The sequence below is a fragment of the Monomorium pharaonis genome, chromosome 5 (assembly GCF_013373865.1).
Source record: "Monomorium pharaonis isolate MP-MQ-018 chromosome 5, ASM1337386v2, whole genome shotgun sequence".
Classification (NCBI taxonomy): domain Eukaryota; kingdom Metazoa; phylum Arthropoda; class Insecta; order Hymenoptera; family Formicidae; genus Monomorium; species Monomorium pharaonis.
In genome coordinates, this window is record NC_050471.1 from 29,600,328 (window position 1) to 29,622,066 (window position 21,739).

Sequence of the window (21,739 nt, forward strand, 5' to 3'; positions counted from 1 at the left end):
TCATCATTTACATAATCTTGTGAGTCGTCGTTGTATGTGAAGTTGATACGCATCGTTGACGCATTTTACAATTTAAAAACCTGTTTGGTTTTCATGCGATACAAAAGGTTCACACTTAATAAATCAAATTTCCGCCTAGGGATTCTCAAAGTAGAATCTTTTCCCTTTAATTAAAAAAAAGTACATGTAATTTGGATGATTTTTCGCAAAGTTGCATTACTTTGAAGATTAAAAATTCAGTCAAAAATTTTGTCTCGTTTTTTTGCGCCAGTATATTTAATATTTTATTTATAAATTTAATTATAATATTAATTATATGAATTAACAAATAATATTGTTTTTATGCAGAAATAAATTTTTATTTTTTTTTTGTCCAGATAAAATTATTAATTTAGGAAAAAAGTTTATAAGTTAAAGTTTATACGTTTCAAAAATAACTAGTTAAAGTTAAAAATTAAATAATTTATAATTAATTAAATTAAATTAAAAGTTATTAACTTTTTAACTTCATTAATAACTTTCAACATTTTAACTAAATTACTACTCAATTCTTATAATATCTTAAGCATAAGCATTATCGCATTTTTTAATGCAATGTTTAAAAGAAGCTTTTATTCTCATCAGTTATAGAAGCGTTATTTATAGCACAATATTTATAAAACTTGAGAGATACTGGAGATCTCAGATGATATTAAGTGTTTAATTGTCCAATCGTTGCGTGAGTGTTTATCATTGTAGAATTGAGTGTCATGAAATAAAGAAGAGGTATAAAAGGAGAGTCCGCGGACATTGTACTCTTATTCCGCGATTGAATTTTGAATGGAAGAAGGCAATAAGCTCTACAATCTTTTCTGTAATTTTTTAAATAATATTTTTTAATATAATCTTGGTGATAATCGTCGTGATAAATATTGAAGTGTCATAAAAATACTAACGTTTTTGACTATATATAGAGACGATAAGTATAACCAATAGATATACTTCCTAAGAATTATTAAAATATTTAAAAACATTAATTGCCAATAAAATAAAAGAATGATAATTAGTAGATTCGGTGAAAGAGAATTCTATTAGGTACATACAAAAATACTAGTGGTTTATTTGAAAGGCAATTTTTGAATGTGTTCCATTGTCCAGACAGGCAATTTTATTTTTATAATATTTATGATAAATAAAAATTAATCTATACAAACTAAAAAAAATTTGATATAGACAAAGTAAAAACTTTAATTTTTGGAAAGATTTTATTAAGCAAGTATAGAGATTGATAAGTTACATTTGTATGTATATGTGCGTTAAACAATAAAGCTATAAATGTAAGTACGTTACATAAAATATTTATTGCTAAATTATTTAATGTAAAATATTTATTAAAAACCATAGTCTTGAAATAACTGGCAAAAATTTCTCATTATTTTTATCGACTGCTTAATTCTATTAATAAGTTTATTGATATAAAATATATTCTCTGTGTATGACTTTATCGTAATTGCGAAAGTATCTTTGAAAAATATTTTTAATAAATATTGAGAATACAGTGACACACCGAAAAACGCTATATTGATGCAATTTTCTTGGTATAATATTTATAATATTAATACCATTTTACCAAAATTAATAATGTGTTTATGTATTTGGTAACTTAAATTATTTGAAGTGTTCACAGATCACGAGAATGGATTTCATCTTTTTGGCACTATACACTCTTTGCATTATTGTGATTTACGCAGTTTCGTCGATAGTTCATCATGAGTATGTTCTTCGACAGAAACTTAAAAATATTCCCCATACCGGCGGATATCCTCTTATTGGAATGACATTTGAGCAACTGACACTGTCGGAGTATGGTACGGAATTGTATACGTATAATTTTAGTATCACTCTTTTATTACAAGTGTTATTTGTGTATTCGCACACGTGGAATACAAAAGTTTGCTATTTATAAATTTGCATATTAATTAAAATAATATAAACATTAATACATCTAATTGTTAGAACGCATAACATGGTTTATAAAATTTATGGAGAAGTCTAAAGAAGGAATATTTGTACAGTAGATTGGAAGCACGCCTTTTGTTATCGTGTACAAACCAGAATATTTAGAGGTAAATACTAATTTTAATTCGTTAATAAAATATTTTTTATGTTTCTGTTACAATTAGAAGAAATTGTCACTATTGACATAATTCTTCTTAAACGAAGAGGTATTTCAATGACTTTCGTTTAAGGGAGGATTCTCGTTTAGAAGCTTAAAAAAACAATTTTTTTTTCAATTTTTTAAAACAATTTATAATTAATAAATTTTTTTTTGATAATGAATAAATATTTTAAACTTTTAGTGTGTTTTACTTAATATTTTAACTACACAAAAAATTGTATATATAATAAAAAAAGGCTTTTTTAATTGATTTTATTAACCGATGTTCCTAACCCAGATAGCACAGAGAGTTCAAAAAGAACTCAATTGTATGTTACCAATTATGAATTCTTTTTGAAATGCAAAAAGAATTCTTTTTGTAAGAAGAATTCTTTTTGCATCTCAAAAAGAATTCATAATTGGTGACATACAATTGAGTTCTTTTTGAATTTTATGTGCTATCTGGAAACGCCTTATTGCTGGACATATCTGTTGGCGTACATGATAGCGGCTTTAATTTTGGTCTAAAACAAATAATCAAAAAACATGTCAAACTTTATGCCAACACTTTCTAAATAAACCTTAATAAAAAATTAAATAAATGTTAAAAATTTAAGAAATTTTTAAGTCCTTGAAATAAAATTATTTTTTGCCTCAATATTTCAATTTTTATTAGTAAAAAATTATGTAAAACACTTACTTTTATTAATTTTTTAGGTGTATCTAGAAGAAAATTTAATAATTTTTTGAAATAAATTTGATTCAACTCGATCCGTCAAGTAATTTTTTTTATCACGCACGCCAAGTTGAAAAATACGAATTCGAGTAAAACGCGTTTAAAGTTTTTGTCAAAGAAAAGTAGTAGTTTTTTAAAACTTACAAGCAATTTGAAGCTAATCAGGCATTCCAAGGACATATAATGTTCCCTCCGCTTTTTTATGAAACTGATTTTGCAGAATTAATTCCATTTTGCGAGCTGCTCGAGCCTCCCTAGTGCTGCATAAGCTGCGACGCTCTTCTCTCGCGATATCATATGATTCAGCAAAAAAATTTGTGTTCTGTCCAATTTTTATATTTAATTCATTCAACATCTTTAGTATAGAAAAGTATCTTTCATTGAAGATGCAAAATAGCAATGAAAGCAAGGATTTTTATAATTTTTGCACCCAAATTCAAATGTTTCGTAGCACACCACTTCTATTTATCAAAACTTATCGAGAGATGATTTGTTAGAAAAGGGCTTAGGAGAAAACACACAAAATGCAAACGAGAATTTTAAAAAGGCAAAAAAGGAGGGAGAGGTCACTCCCAGCGTGTTCTATCGTAGAGTTTTCGGCTACCTGCTCCATGCGCTCGTAGTCTCTGAACTGTAACTTCTATAATTTATGAGATTTTGATCTACAATTTTTCCACTGTATATTCTTGAAAAGTATTACTATCGATTAAGATGAAAAAAATTTTTTCGATTTTTTGAGCTCTATAAACAAAGATCTCCTTTAATATACTATATAAATTGTCATTAAAAATATGTTATATCTTTTTTTAAATATTATTACGTTTCTTTCAAACATTTACAGGTTATTCTTTCGAGTACCGTAAATATCACAAAAGGGATCCCTTATAATATTATAAAAGAATGGTTGGGCAACGGACTTTTGACTTCTACAGGTGAATGCATAATAAAATTAAACCGTTTATCTTATTATACATTTCTTATGCATCTAAAATTTTAGTAAAAGTATTATTTCCTTTACTTTAACTTATAATAGATAATAGATAATAGATTAATTGGATAAGTTGTAACATTATAAAAACAGTTTTATTCCCCGAGAAAAAATGTTTCAAATAAAAACATATATAAATATATATAAAATATGTTTATATATGTTTATACTAGTTTCCTTTTTTGTAAAATTTCTGTTTGATAAAAAAAAATAATAGTTATTTTTAAAAGACAGAAACTAATTTAAAAAATAATTTTTGCATTGGTTTTTTTAAAATTATTTTTTAAATTAGTTTATCTTTTCAGTATGTCTATTATTTTTTTACATCAAATAGAAATTTTACAAAAGAAAGAAAACTAGTATAAACATGGGAATACTTTATATATCTTTATACATGTTTTTATATAAAACATTTTTCCCGGGTCTTTTTGTCTGACAGATATACATGTGTATTTGTATTTCGTATTTGTAACGTAACCCTGAAAATATACTTCAATCATTGTAGGTATCTAAATATTTTTTTGTAGTAATCTGTAGAAATTTGTAGTGAAAGTGTTTAAATGAAAAATTGTAAAGTTTATTTGTTTATAGGAATATTTGTTTCAAAATACAAGTTATGTAGCTTATAAATGAATGGTACACCGTAGTTCGGACTAGGTTGAAGAATAATACTATATTCGTCAAATTACGATTACAAGCCGTAAAAATAAGTTATTCATTGGATCAAATTTTGTCCATTTAAGCGCTTTCACTACAGATGAAGAAAATCTTAGTAAATGCGCTTAAATGAACAAAATTTGATCCAATAAATAACTTATTTTTATGGCTTGTAATTGTAATTTTACGAATATAGTCTTATTCCTCAATCTATTCCGAACTGAGGTGTATTATTTATTTGTACGTATATAAGCTACATAATTCGAATTTGAAGCAAATATTTTTATGAACAAATAAACTTTAAAAATTTTTTGCATTTTTGGTCTTGATTTAATCGTCCTCGGGTTTATTTGTGTACGTACTTTAAACGTGTAAAAGAATTTTCAATTCTGTAAATTCAATTCAAAACTAAATGGTTGAACAAAATGTCGATAAAATAGACAGCTTTAGGATTCCCTTAACATCCATTGCCAATAAACAGAAAAAACAGAAAACTTCTTTTGCTTTAAAAATTAAAAAGATAACAATACTACATGTTTTTAAATCAATTTTGTAGTTGTTTTTATCTTTATAACATAGGCATGTTACATTTTAATGTTGCTTTAGGAAAACAATGGACCCACGATAGAAAACTGATTGGGCCAACGTTTCATTTTAGTATATTAGATCAATTTGCTATAGTCCTCTCTGAAAAAGCAGAGATCTTAACAAAGTGTATCGCAAGAAAAATAGAGAAAGATTCTGGGAAAGCCTTTGATATTTTTCCCCTTATTGTCAATGCTGCTCTTGATATTATTTGCGGTAATTATTATATTTTTTTCAATTTATATAACATTTTTCGAAAAGATATTTATTAATACAATACATTTTACACATTACAACTTTAATTTTATTAGTCATTTTTATGAAAAATTAAAAAGATGTAAATATATACATTTATTTAAATACACTAATTAAGTACCCACATAACACGGAATATTATAGTAATATCACAACAAAATTGTAATATATCAACAATATTACAGTAAAATATTACAAAAATATTATTGACATATTACACGTTTATAAATAACATTAAAATATTAGGTTATATTGTAGCAATATTACATTTTAAATAGCAATATGGTAGAATTGATATCACTCACATTAAATTAAGTGAGGATTTATGATAAGTAGTATAATAACTAGTATGCTTTAAGTTAAGTCATAAGAAATTGATAAATCACAGACAAAAACGAGAAAAATAATTGATTGTGATTGATTAATTTCTTACGGCTTAAAGCTTACTTCAGCTATTTTTAAACTCATCCTAATGTTAAATTGTCATTAATGAATACGTTTACACGTTACCTTAATCAGGTTTAACGACATCGATAGTGCTTAGATTTCAAATTACATTTAAAAAAAAATAAAATAGCTATGATTAGCCAGCCCACACAGCATTGAAAGATTTCAAAAATCTTTCAGAAAGCTGTTAATATAATTTGAAATATTTCAAAAAAACATTTCAGATATGTTTCAGATATGTTTCAGATACATGAAATGTCCGCTTTCATGTAATATCAGAAATATATCTGAAATATTTTTTAAATCTTCAAAAATATATCGGAAATATATTTTTGAAACTTTTCAGAAATATTTCAGATACATTTCTGACATAAAAGTGGACACTTTATGTGTCTGAAATATATTCAAAACATGTCCGAAATATTATCTTGATATATTTTATATTTCAATGATAGCTTTCTGAAAACTTCCTGAAATCTTCCAGTGTTATGTAAAAACGGTCACCCATCCAAGTGTCTGCCATGGTCGATATTGTTTGACTTCGATGATCGCATGCAACCTAACGCGTAGTGATGATCCACGAATACTTTATGTTTATGCATCCACAAATTTGTTATAGATCATTTCAATAGATGTTGTCAGAAGAATAAAACATGTTTAATTAATTTATATTTTTATAAATTATTATAAGATAAAATTTTACAGTTTTTTACTGACAATGAGTTGCCACACAACAATGAATTCCCACACTGCCAAATATCTATCAGAAAGTTTTTTGAAAGATGTGCTGTATGGGGCTGTACTCAGCTCACGTCGACGCGAGAAAAAAGATTAATAATGTAAAGCAAAAGTAGTTATGTTAATAATATTTTAGAAACTTTTTTATATTTTACTTTAGAAATCAAATAAGAAATATTTGTATTAAATATTTTAATGACATTCAGAATTATTTCAATGTCGATTGTCATATTAAATATAAAATTTTTTTAAACTCTCTCTCTCTCTCTCTCTCTCTCTCTCTTTCTCTCTCTCTCTTTTAATGATATTTTAAATATTATACATACAAATACTTCTGAAATATTTTACTGAAGAATTCGGAAATAATTTTGATGAAATGTTTTACAAATATTTCTGAATGCACACAACGTTATATTTCAATATTAATTTTCAAGATATTTTCCACAAAGCTTTTAAATATAACATTTTTGAAAACTTTCAATAATATATTTTAGACATTACATACAAAATATTTCTGAAATACTTCTCTGAAAAAGTCGGAAATGATTTTAATGAAATGTTTCACAAATATTTCTAAATGATTACATTGTTATATTTCAATATTAATTTACAAGATATCTTTCAAAAAGCTGTTGTACCCCTCGTTGTGAGTACGATTGGGAATCGCTGCCACAGATCTCGCGAGGGAGGTATTTGGTCACTTACACTGTTATTTGTCTTAAACACTTTTATTATAGTATTCGTTTACAGTGAATAGATCGCGACCCCGCAAGGCAGAGTGTCGTGGTTGTGTATTTACAATGATTTATATCGGTGATACACGATCCCGCAAAGCAGAGTGTCGTGTGTTATCTTAGTTTGTCTATTTCGGATTGACCCGTTCCTCACCTTCTTTCGCCGGTTTATACATATATCCGATAATTCAGTAGTTGAATCGAAAGAAGGGGAGGATTGCGTGAGGGCGTAAATCGGTCAGTATTCCAAATTATTGCTTAGACAGCAAGTGCTGTCTAAGGAGCATTGCGCTAATTGTCGAGCGGATTGCGCAAAACCTCGCGCGATGCGCTCGATGCTGACTGCTGCAGCTGACCGACTTACGTCATCGTGCTACTGATACCTTTTTTATCGTTATGTGATGATTGTCACTAAGTCCCGGGGCCGACCACCCGCCCCACTATATGAGACTCGGCGTCCACGGACGCCCCTCCCGAAAGTCTAATATCCCCGTCGGAAACCGATCCCACCACGCTGCTGGGAACGCGTGGGGATCGCCCCGACGGGTATAAAAGCCGAGCTCGATCCGGATTGAGGACCGCTTAGGGTTTTTTGCAAGTTTTTTCCCATAACTTATATTCTGGACTAAAACCGCACGTTCAATAAAATAAACTGAAGATCAACACCTAATACAGCTTATTTTAAATACAGGTTAAAGGCTTTGTTCCTGGTACTGTGGTTCATCACATAGGAAAACGTCAAAAAAAAAAAAAAAAAAAAAAAAAAAAAAAAAAAAACGATCGAGGACCATTCCTCGTCGACAGGGTTGGTCATCAGACCGCTCTGCCGCCTGGCGCACGCCGGCTTTCGGTTTCCTGCAATCCGCAAACCTCGCGACCGCGACCGCGTACTACGATGCTGTGCATAAGCGCGCTCCCATCCGGATACCGTTAGACTAGCCTGTATATATCTCGTAAATATCTCTCCGTAGGTTAAGGCCTAGCATAATATTACCCGTAGACTAAGTATGTACATAGCATAAGCTTTATAATAAAGGACTGTTAATTTGATATCGGTATACGTAAGTTGGTTTTCCCCCTTCTCCCGAATCCTGGCATCTGGCGAGCCTGTCCGAGGCGATCGGGAAAGGTGAACCGTTACAGTTATGAGTGTGTCACTCATAACAAAGCTTTCTGAAAGATGTGTGCTAGGCTAACAACCGATAATACTAAATCCGATTAAGGATAATGTGTAAACGTAATCATTAACATTAAGACGTCATTACTTTATTATTTTATAAATACGTATTATTATATAATTTATAAATATTTTTTGAAAATTATAAATATATAAAAAAATATAGGAAAATAAAAAATAAAAATATAATATTACAAAAATACTACGTAAATATTACAGTAATACATTCGTGATATATCACCATTATATTACTGTGATCCATTTCGGCAGACATTTTAATATCCCAGTGAACAATATGTTGTCAAAAAGATCTCTAAAAAATATCTTGTTTCTGAAAATGATAACATAAAGAGACTTCTAAAAGATAACATAATGATGTCAGAATGTTAACCAATGCGCCGTTTTTTGAGAACAGAAAGATATCATAAAACTGATATCTAAAAGATTTCTGAAATCGGATATCTAAAAAATTTCTTAAATTGGATCTCTAAAAGATTTTGTTGGATATAATGTAAAAATTCATATTTCGCGGTTAAGATGGCGATATATAAGTCACTAGCGTGACGCATCGATGTCTCGATTATATCGATCCTTTCTTCTTGTGCTTATGGCTAAAGCCACGCTTTGTATAACGTTTTTTTTTAAGTCGCTCGACTGAACTGATATTAATTCCAAGTATTTTTCTTTCTGTTTATTAAACAAGTAAAACGTGTATACAGCAAGACTGCCATTACTATAATATATATCAATAAAGGATATAATAAAGTTTAACTCTGTATTCAAGAAAACCAAAGTTTATTTTAACAGGTTATGGGCCCAGTTCACCCGTAACAATGGCAGAAACACGTTTCTCAATTACGAAATTAAATAACAGAAATTATCAGGTATGGAAACATAAGATGGAATTACTGTTAATAAGAGACGACATGTGGCAGACAGTTAACGAGGCTAGGCCTTCAGCTCCTGACACAGCATGGTTAAAGAACGATAGGCAAGCAAGGGCCACTATCGGTTTGTTGGTCGAAGACGATCAATTGCGACACATAAAGGATGCTGCATCAGCTAAGGAAGCATGGAAAGCGCTACAGGACTATCATCAAAAAGCTTCGCTCACGAATCAGGTTTATTTATTAAAAAAGTTGTGCAGTATGAAGCTTGCAGAAAATGGTGATATGGAAGCTCACGTTAATCATATGCTGAATATAGTGGATGAATTGGCTGCACTAGGAGAAATCCTCAAAGATAAATTAATAATTGCGATGCTCTTAAGTAGTTTACCTGACTCGTACAGCACACTTGTTACAGCATTGGAAACCAGATCGGAAGATGAACTCACGCTGCAGTTAGTAAAAGGAAAACTTCTAGACGAGGATAGCAGGCGTAAAGATGCCAGGCATCATGAAGAAAAATATGAGGACAAAGCACTTAAGGTATTTAATAAGAAGTCAACGGTGCAACAAAAGCAGATGCAACAAACATCTCAAGAGGTCAGTTGTTTCTTTTGTAAAAACCCACCAAACACCAAGTTACATGTAACGTACCTGTTAGTTGTAATTTCCCACTCAACAATGTAATTGTAATATAACACGTGTGTTATATTGCAATTATATTATTGAGTGGGAAATTACAACTAACAAGCACGTTACATGTAACTTTGTGTTTGCTGGGAAGCGAGGCCATATGAAAAAGGACTGCGTCAAATATAAGAAATGGAAAAGTAATAAAGAAAAGGTAAATACAGTTTCAAATGAAAATAAGGATCCTGATATTTGTTTTGGTATAAATAATAATAATGCAGCAAATCATAAAGCTTGGTATATTAACTCTGGCGCAACCAGTCACATGACCAGTGATAAAAGTTTTTTTAAAAGCCTTCGCAGTTACAACAATGAAAATTTAAAATTAGCTAATGGTGATTATGTTGAGATTCACGGCATTGGTGAAGGAAATATAATTTGTCAAGATGATAAAGGAAAATGTACTAATATTACTGTCAAAGATGTACTTTTTGTTCCTAGTCTAAAAGAAAGTTTAATATCAGTAAAAAGACTAACAGAAAAACAAATCCAAGTCAATTTTAAAGAGGACAAATGTTATATAGTACACGCAAACACCGTTATTGCTGTGGCTGAATTAAATGGAAATTTATATGAATTAAAGAATGCTAATAAAGTTCTAGCTGTCACTAAAGGACACAATGAAGACTGTCAACATCAATGGCATCGGAAATTAGGTCACAGGGATGTTGAAGCAATAAAGGAAATGTCAAGTAAAGGAACTGTCGAAGGAATTCATATCAGAGATTGTGGAATCAAAGAAGTCTGCGAAACTTGTTTAAAAGGAAAGATGACCCGGGATACGTTTCCAAAGAAATCAACACATCAATCTAAAACGATTATGGATCTGGTTCATACAGATGTTTGCGGCCCTATGCAAACAATGACGCCAGGTAAGAAAAGGTATATACTGACAATGATTGATGATTACAGTCGCTACACGGTTATTTATTTGATGGCAAATAAATCTGAAGTTCCTGACAAAATTGAAGAATACATACAGTCAATGAAAACTAAGTTCAATATCGTACCAAAAGTAATCAGATCGGATAAAGGAAGGGAATATGTCAATCACCGACTCCAAGCATTATTCAAGAAGGAAGGCATTGAGGCACAATATACCGTTACTTACGCTCCTGAACAAAACGGTACGGCTGAACGGAAAAATCGATCCCTACTTGAAATGGCCAGATGTTTACTAATGGATGCTGGGTTGCCCAACAAATATTGGGGTGAGGCCATTAATACAGCGAACTATTTACAAAACCGTTTGGTTACTAAGGCAACTGGTACTACACCAATGCAAAGATGGAGCAATACTACTCCAAATCTAAAGAATATGGCCATATTTGGATCTAGAGTTTTTGCACACATCCCAAAGGAGATGAGAAGAAAGCTAGATGTTAAGGCAAGAGAATTAAAGTTTATGTGTTATGCCGAGGATGCAAAAGGTTATCGTCTACTAGATCCGACTACAGATAAAATAATAACTAGTAGAGATGTCAAGTTTTTAAATAAACATGATTGTACTCAGGAAGAAACTACGAAAGGCAATGACACAATTCAAGTTAATCAAAATGACATCAAAGTCGTTCTTCGAAACACAAATAAAGAAGAACCACACGTAATTGAAACGGAATCAGACTCAATTCAAGAAGAATCTGAGGCAACGGACCAATCCGATGACGATGAAGTAGAGGCTATAGGTCAAGAAACTCCTGACGTGCATATAAGAAGAGGTCCAGGTCGTCCCAAAATTATCAGAACAGGATCAAAAGGTCGACCGAGAAAGGAATATAATACTTCAAGATCTGCGGCGGCTCCAGAAGTTAGTATGTTTGCGGAAGTCTCAATAAGAAAAGCCATTTCAGGGCCAGAAGAAAACGAATGGTATATTGCTATAGCGACTGAATTAAGATCTATCTTAAAGAATAATGTGTGGAAGTTGATCCATCGACCGGATAACAAGAATATTATTGGAAGCCGTATAATACTAACATATAAATATCAATCTGACGGATGTCTACAGAAACGAAAGGCAAGGATTGTGGCGCGTGGATTCAATCAGCGGCCAGGTGTAGATTTTGACGAAACCTTTGCCCCTGTCGCCAGACTGAGTTCGATTCGATTAGCAATGGCAATTGCAGCACATTACAAGATGCATATTCATCAGTGCGATATTACAACTGCATACTTAAATAGTACCATCAAGGAAGAAGTTTATATGGAGGTACCAGAATTCTTGGAAAGAACTCTAGAAAAGTTAATAAGTATTGAGAACCATAAAAGCAATATTAAACTTAAAGCTATCGAGATGCTGAAGCAATTAAGAACTGGAAACAAAGTATGTCATTTGCAAAAAGCTTTATATGGATTAAAGCAAGCTGGTCGTGAATGGCATGCAAGACTCAATTCGGAATTAACAAAGTATGGTACAACGGCATCAAACGGAGATTCCTGTGTCTATTACAAAGGTCAAGGGGAAGACATCTTCTTAATAATAATATATGTAGATGACATAATAATAATTTCAGCAAATTTAAAAAAGATACAGAAGTTTAAACACTACCTAAACCAAGTATTTGACATCAAGGACTTAGGAGAAATTAAATACTGTCTTGGTATCGAATTCTCAAGAAAGGATGACAGCATAATCATGAGCCAGAAGAACTATATCAAGAATCTACTTGAAAGATTTAACATGACAGAAGCCAATCCTGTTAACACTCCAATGGAATCAAACCTAAAGTTAATAATACCAAACGAACGTCAAGAAGAAGAAGACAACATGCCATATAGAGAGTTAATCGGATGTCTGATGTACTTGGCTGTAACTACCCGTCCGGATATTGCTTATGCAATAAGCTTCCTAAGTCAGTTCAACAATGAATACGGACAAGAGCATTGGACAGCAGCAAAACGCATTTTGCGTTATCTTAAAGGGAGCAGTAATAGATCTCTTGTATACAAACCAAGTCGGGAGAATCTTAAAGGCTATGTAGATGCAGACTGGGGAAGCTGTATAAACGATAGACGTTCATATACAGGTTTTGTTTTCTTTTTCAGCCAAGCCCTCATATCGTGGGAATCTAGAAAACAAAGAACAGTTGCACTCTCATCCGCAGAAGCTGAGTATATGGGATCAACAGAGGCTACCAAAGAGGCAATCTACTTGAGGAAATTCCTACTCGAGCTTGGATTGAAGGAATTTTCGGATACAACGCTTTTCAACGATAGCGCAAGTGCCCAAAAGCTAGCAAGAAATCCTGTATTTCATGGAAGAACAAAACATATTGACATTAAGCATCATTTTGTGCGTGAGGCGTTAAAAGACAACTTAATTGATTTGAAATATTTATGTACGCAGAATATGATAGCAGACATTTTCACGAAGGCTCTGCCTGCGAGCAAGCACCTTAAATGTATTCAGTTCTTAGTTTCATCATTATAAAGTTTTTTTTTTAATTTTTAAGGGGAAGTGTTGGATATAATGTAAAAATTCATATTTCGCGGTTAAGATGGCGATATATAAGTCACTAGCGTGACGCATCGATGTCTCGATTATATCGATCCTTTCTTCTTGTGCTTATGGCTAAAGCCACGCTTTGTATAACGTTTTTTTTCAAGTCGCTCGACTGAACTGATATTAATTCCAAGTATTTTTCTTTCTGTTTATTAAACAAGTAAAACGTGTATACAGCAAGACTGCCATTACTATAATATATATCAATAAAGGATATAATAAAGTTTAACTCTGTATTCAAGAAAACCAAAGTTTATTTTAACAGATTTCTTAAATCGGATATATTTAAACTGCAACTAAAGATAAAAAAATAAAATAAAAATTTATTTTTTTTACATTATTTTTATCAACAGTAACATACTAAATTTAGGAAAAATTTTTATTGATTAATTAAATTTAAATTAAATTATTTTATTTTATTCTTATTTGCCGCTGGTAGGTTTGAACCCGGAACCTTAGGATGACGAACCTTGTACTCTATCTGCTACGCCAATTTGACTTATCGATATGGGTACTCGTTATTGTCTTATACATATAATACCAATATGTTATAAACTGACGCAATTATATTATTTTTTATAAAAGCAATTAAATGTTGCAAAACATTAGAAATAAATAGCATTAATTTATTTACTTATTAATTTCATATTATTAAATTTATCTTTTTCCATAGCCTTAATAATTTAATTGATGGAAATTGTGATCTATTTTTAGCATTAATAGTTTGAAGCGTTCAAATGGTTAATTAGATGGTTTTTATTATTCTGTTTTTGTTTAGTACATGATAAATTTAAATTTTGTGCATTTTTTGTGCACAGTAATTGTAGGCAAACCGTTATTTTTGAAAACATTATCTTTATGATAATTTTTAAATAATATCAAATGGATTTCTCATTCAAGATATTATAATGTTATCTAATTTATGAGTCAACTACAACGCACATGGACGGCTCAAAAATCGGACAGCATTGTGATATCTTTTATGAGATATCAAGCTGATATCATTTAACTGATGTCATAAGGATAACATTTTCAAGAAACTTAAGTAAGACTCTTTAATGTGATATCTTAAAAACCTCTCTTAGTAGACGTCTCTGGTAAATGTTATCATTTTGACATCATTTCCAAGATATCTAAATGTTTTCTTAAAAAAGTTCTCTTAAAGTTTTCATTCTGACAAGCGTGTTGTCTGGGATTCTAGTAATATTTTTGTAATATTTCTGCAGTATTTATACTATATTTCACTGTAATATTGTAATGGAAGAACAATATTACTGTGATATTACCATAATATTCCGTGCTATGTGGATAATTATTTTGCAGAAACAGCAATGGGTGTGAACTTACATGCTCAAGAAGGCACAACCGCATATGCATCAGCAACACGAATGTTGGTTTCCAAATTTTTATTGTTATTGTTATTAAAATAACCAATATTTTCTTACATAATAGTATTAACAAATTGATTATTAACTTTAATGACATTTCAGGGTTATATTTTAATTACATTATAGGATACTTATACAGGGTGTCTGGTATTTTTTTATGGGATTTTTATGAGCAGGTAGAGCGCATGAAACTGAACAGAAAAGTCTTTACCGTTTTTTCATTTTCGCAATAGTCAACAACTTAGTGACTTGTAAAATTTTCTGTATTAGCCCGGCCTACCGGCAAATGCAAGCGCGCTGAGCGCCCGGCCGCAGCGGCCGCACCTTCCTAGCGCTTGAAACTTGAGATTGCTAGGCGCGCGGGGGGAGTTGTTACAAGCGACAATGGCTACGCACAAGCGACGCGTAACGCTAAATTCTCCCTTTGAATTATGATAGTTCCTTACATTTTTAATGAAAATAAAATTTTCTAACGACAAAAAGTATGTGTGTACGTGTACATACATGTGTACAAAAAATATCAGTTCTAATGTTTAAAGAAGTGATTACTAAATTTATTTTTTTAATAAATAACGATTATTTTTAATAAAAAATATTTTTTTGATGGTAGTCTTAAACGTAGTAAACGGTCATTATAAATTTTAAAAGAAGCTGTTATTATATGCTCGAAACAAAATTTATGCTTCTTCAAAAAACATTAGAAAAATTTATCTATTAAAATGGAAATGACAAGCAAATAAAATATTTGTTTCAACTTTATATTCTTAATTAAAAATTAAATAACTAGGATATTTATATTTTTAATAAAATTAATCCTTGTGATAGACTTATAATACACGGAAAAAACTTTATGGTAAAAATTACTATGGTAAGTAGTAAACGCGGGCCAAGGAGGAATTATGAAAATTTTTATTATGTTTTTCATCAAATTACGACAATATTTATATGATATAACTACTTATATGATATAATTATCTGAAATTTCTTCTTACAGTTCGTGGTTACTATCATAAATAATAAAATCATACATAATTTTACTACAAAATTTTCTCCGTGTAAATTTACGAATATATGAATTTATTAAATGTTTGAAAACTTATAAACAATATTTATTTAATTTAAGAAAATTTTAGTGTGTAATGTGTGTGTGTGTGTGTGTGTGTGTGTGTGTGTGTGTGTGTGTGTGTGTGTGGGGAGAGGGGGATACATACATACACGAGCTAAAGAATAATCACTTTGTGACAGGAAAATGATTATTCCTTAATTCAAGAATTGGTTTGTAATTTGTGTGTAATTTGTGTGTGTGTGTGTGTGTGTGTATGTGTGTGAATATACGCGAAAATGTTAAATATTATTTGTTTTATGTGAAGTGTGGTGTTTATTATCAACAGAATACTCTTTTCAATCATTAAAGATAAAATAATTATTTTAAAAAAATAAAATTAAAAGTGAATAATTGATTTTTTTAAGAGAACTAGAATCATATTTTTTTACGTGTACGTGTATAGTAATCAGCGTAAATAGTAATAGTGATATAAAATCGCGGAACTTAGGCATAATCATTTTCCTGTCACAAAGTGATTATTCTTTAGCTCGCGTATGTTATGTACAAGGATTAATTTTATTAAAAATATAAATATCCTAGTTATTTAATTTTTAATTAAGAATATAAAGTTGCAACAAACATTTTATTTGGTTGTCATTTCCATTTTAATCGATAAAATTTTCTAATGTTTTTTGAAGAAGCATAAATTTTGTTTCGAGCATATAATAACAGCTTCTTTTAAAATTTATAATGACCGTTTACGACGTTTAAGACTATCATCAAAAAAATATTTTTTATTAAAAATAATTGTTATTTATTAAAAAAATAAATTTAGTAATCACTTCTTTAAGCATTAAAACTGATATTTTTTGTACACATGTATGTACACGTATACACATACTTTTTGTCGTTAAAACATTTTATTTTCATTAAAAAACGTAAGGAACTATCATAACTCGAAGGGAGAATTTAGCGTTACGCGTCGCTTGTGCGTAGCCATTGTCGCTTGTTGTAACAACTCCCTCCGCGCACCTAGCAATCACAAGGTTCAAGCGCTGGTGAGGAGCGGCCGCCGCAGCCGGGCGCTCAGCACGCTTGCATTTGCCGGTAGGCCGGGCTAATACAAAAAAATTTTACAAGTCACTAACTTGTTAACTATTGTGAAAATGGAAAAACGGTAAGGACTTTTCTGTTCAGTTTCATGCGCTCTACCTGCTCATAAACATCCCATAAAAAAATACCAGACACCCTGTATAATTAGTTAATAAGTTAGTAAATTAAATGCCAATCGTATTTTAATACTTTTAGAGCATCCAAGTCAATAATGGACCGACTACTTCAACCGTGGTGCTGGATTAATTGGTTGTATTATTTAATGCCTTCAGGAAAGCAGTTCAAATCAGCCCTTGATACATTGCATGGATTTACGACAGAGGTAGAAGAAAGAAAGAAATTTAAAATAATGTCAGCATTTTTATAAATTTTTCATATTATTTTGGTTAAAGAATTTAAATATCTACAATAAATATAATAAAAAGGAGGATGTTAAAAATTAAAAGTCGATTTTCCGACTACAAAAGGAACCTAAAATTTGAGTTTCATGGATATCTATGAGCCGTATAAGAAGTGGAAATGACAGTCTTTTTTCGGGAGATCTGTGGAAAGTGTCGAAAATCTATCAAATTGATTGAAAATTGCGTCTATTCGGAGACAAGTCGAGTCTGTGGCATGGAAGAATTTTCAGCCATACCAGTTTCTGGTTAAATACTTATCCAATAGTTTTTGAGATCGCTAATAATGTTTCAATATCGGGATCCCGAAATTCAAAATGACAGATTTAATATGGCGTGGCAGAATATCAAATATCGTTACGAATACCACACTCAACCGAACCCAAAGACACGAACGAGGACGTGGTAGTTGTCTCCATTTTTTAAACTCTTTTTGTTAAAAATTTTTTTATTTTGTTTTTATTTTTTTTGTTTTTATAATTATTATAAAAACATATAATTATTATAAAAACAAAAAAGTTAAAAACAAAATGAAAAAATTTTTTAACAGCAAAAGTTTAAAAAATGGAGACACCAACGACTACGTCTTCATTCGTGTCTCTGAGTTCGGCTGAGTGTGGTATTCGTGACGATGTTTGATATTCTGCCACGCCATATTAAATCTGTCATTTTGAATTTCGGGATCCCGATATTGAAACATTATTAGCGATCTCAAAAACTATTGGATAAGTATTTAACCAGAAGCTGGTATGACTGAAAATTCTTCCATGCCACAGACTCGACTTGTCTCCGAATAGACGCAATTTTCAATCAATTTGATAGATTTTCGACACTTTCCACAGATCTCCCGAAAAAAAGACTGTCATTTCCATTTCTTTTATACGGCTCATAAATATCTATGGAACTCAAATTTTAGATTCCTTTTGTAATCGGAAAATCGACCTTTTTTAACATCCTCCTTTGACCGTAATACTGGATTAAATTCTAGGTGATAAGTAAGAGAAAGGCTGAACGACGATTGCAAAACAATCATACAGCAGAGGTTGAAAATGAGAATGATGAATTTGATATAGGTATTATTGTAAATTATAATTTTACATATTTTTACATATTTCTTCCTTTTTTTGCTTATTTAATAGAATTTGCTGTATCAGGTAACCGGAAAAGGAAAGCGTTCCTAGATTTATTATTAGATCAGAATGCGAAAGATGACGCTCCTTTGACCGATGATGAATTAAGAGCGCAAGTTGACACGTTTATGTTTGAGGTGAGATGTTTGAAATTCAAATAAAAATTTTCCAATTTTTGTTAAAATTCTTTCTTATTAATATTTAAGTCGATAATCTATACATTGTACATGTAAAATAATATGAGAATAATAACAGGGATACGACACAACTGCGGTTGCGATGACTTGGACACTTTTTCTGTTGGGCAATAATCTCGAGCATCAGGAAAAGGTTCACGAAGAACTCAAAGAGGTTTTTGGAGATTCGGAAAAACCAGCCAGTGTGAAGGAGCTGTCGCAATTAAAATATCTCGACAGAGTTATAAAGGAGACGCTTCGGATTTTTCCAAGTGTACATATAATCACGAGAGAACTGGAAGAAGATGTAAAATTTGGTAAAATATAGCTTCATTTATTTTAATATAAAAACATTTTATAAAATTTTCTATACAGAATTTATAGAACCTAGACATCATAGGCTGCGTTCCGAAATTTACTGCCAGCATTGAAAACGTATAGTATACGTAACATGAACTTTTAGTACTGGCAGTAAATTTTGGAACGCAGCCATAGAATAAACGCTTCGCGTGCGCTATTTGACTTTTTATTTTTTATTTTTTGAAAATAAACTGCAACGATAATTGTATAGATAATCTATACAAATTTGACAGTGTTTAACGGCTGTCAAAATTCAATTGCAATGACAATTACTCTCGCAACACAAAGTAAGCGCAGTGAGAGAACCAATCAGCATCGCGGAAAAGCAGCAATAATGGTAACATCTCCTTTTTACAAAGTGGATGTAGTGGAAAGTGGACTAGCATGCAGTGCGTGCTTCGCACGCGCCTGTATTAGCTAAACCGTCAAATTACAACTCTCACAACATGTAGTGAGTCAAGTAAGAGAACCAATTAGCATCGCAGAAAAGCAGCAATACCGCTCGACCACGAGCGAACTTCTCGTGTTTCCGGCCTTTTTTATTACGGACGGATACATGTAAATTTGTAAAGCAATTAATTGTAATAATACGGGAAATGTTTTTGTAGAGTATTTTTTTTTTCTAAAAATAAAAATATTATAAAAATAAACTGATAAAAGGGATTGTTATATCACATTATACAATATTTTTTAACTATGGTCGTTTTAAGAAAATATAATATAACACAGTAATTTATTTTTTTGTTGTTTGTCAATGTTAAACAAAAATGAAGTAATTCATTGTATTACACTGTGTCGCTTGCTAGAAGACATTATATTTTAGCCATTTCTTACACCGTATTCAAAAATATGATATAATAGAACAATTTTATTTGCGTATTTCATTTTTAGCGACAAAAAATAAGAATTGACTAATCCTGATTTATTTATTGTATAAAACTTAACATTATATATGTAATATATATATATATATATATATATATATATATATGTATGTATATGTACATATGTATATACAATCACTTAAAATATTTAAAAGTTTAATATTCATAAAAATATTTATGTCGACAAGAATAGTCAGTGTTTTATATATATAAATACACAAATATAGTTTACAATTAATTTATCTCTTTTATTTTAGATAAATATACGATTCCAAAAGGTGTCAATGTCGCAATGCCAATTATATTAGCACATCGAAATTCGGAGATTTGGCCTGAACCAATGAAGTTTGATCCAAATCGCTTTCTTCCGGAAAATTCAAAGCATAGGAATCCGTACGCCTACGTTCCGTTCAGCGCTGGACCGAGAAATTGCATAGGCCAGAGATTTGCTCTACTTGAACTGAAAATCGTGCTGATTGCTATTCTCAGAAAGTGGAAGGTAAAAAGCGTAAAAACGATGGACGCGATTCAGCACGGCAGCTCTCTTATTTTGCGACCAACTGAAGAATTACCCATGTATTTCACGCCGAAGAAATGAACAATTTGTCGATAGATACATGTAAATATAACATAACATTAATATAATATTACTTATTCTTCCTTCAATTTATGGTAATCTTAGGAAGCCTTTTCATGGGCGACAAAATCGCAGCGATTAAGTTTTAAATTCACCCACTGTTGCATGCGCGATTTTTAGAGCGTCAAATAAATTCTAACCTAAAATGGAGTTGATTTCGGAAAATAATTATTTACAGTATCAAAAAAATATTAAGAGTGGTTATTACAGTGTGCGCAAATTATTTATGAATATGAAGAAATATCAAGAAAAAGAAAAATTGCTGCAGTTGTGACTCTCATCATTATTGAAAAGCGTTACAAGAAAAAAAGGTTTTAGGTGGTTCCAATTTTAAAAGAAAGAGAAGAACATGGTTTTTATCATGCTCTTTTTCTAATTTTGCAATTTGAAGATCTACAGCATTTATGAATTAAAGTATAATCAAATAAACAAACTTAATTACATAAGCTACGTATATAAGCCCAGAAAAGTAAAAAATAAATAATAATAACAATTTTATTCGTTAACATAAGATTGATATTTTGTCATATTTTATATATGTGCATATACATGTTTATAAGTACATATATATATATATATATTTAAAAATATAAATTATATTTCTTGATATTTTACTTGAATGTCTATTAAACATTAAAATATTTACTTCCGTAGACACTACTGTTACGTTTTTCTCCATATTATTAATTACCAATTACCAATTAAAATATTAAAAATGTTGTTTAAAACCCGATTTTAAAACGCAACGATATCGCTTGTAGTTAAAAAATTTAACTTTAAAATCCGATCGCGATGACGAGACATCACATGACACAAATCGCTGCGACATAGCGATCAATGAAATTGCGGCCTTATTCATAAAAGTACAACAATTTAATTGCTGTTTATGTAGATTTTTTCAGAAATTTTTGATTAAAAATATTGGTTACAAATTAACTGTAAGTAATAAACCATTGAAAATTTAGATTTTATTAAACATAGTAAAAATTACCTTTTACATTTTTATTTTTAACATTGTATATTTTTATTTTTTAATACTGAAATATATCTGCCTTGTTGTACTATGACATTACAA

The 21,739-nt window shown here is 30.5% G+C and overlaps 1 protein-coding gene across 1 annotated transcript; it reads left to right on the plus strand.

Annotated features, from left to right (window-relative positions):
* Window positions 1-509: 509 nt before the first annotated feature.
* LOC105828777 (cytochrome P450 4C1) lies at window positions 510-20,853 on the plus strand. The gene is given in 11 exon segments (XM_036287099.1): window positions 510-853; window positions 1,658-1,847; window positions 1,996-2,105; window positions 3,715-3,805; window positions 5,125-5,319; window positions 14,857-14,923; window positions 17,275-17,401; window positions 18,466-18,550; window positions 18,632-18,744; window positions 18,863-19,100; window positions 20,285-20,853. Coding segments are annotated over 10 exon segments (1,539 nt in total). The 5' UTR covers window positions 510-853; window positions 1,658-1,675; the 3' UTR covers window positions 20,626-20,853.
* Window positions 20,854-21,739: the final 886 nt, after the last annotated feature.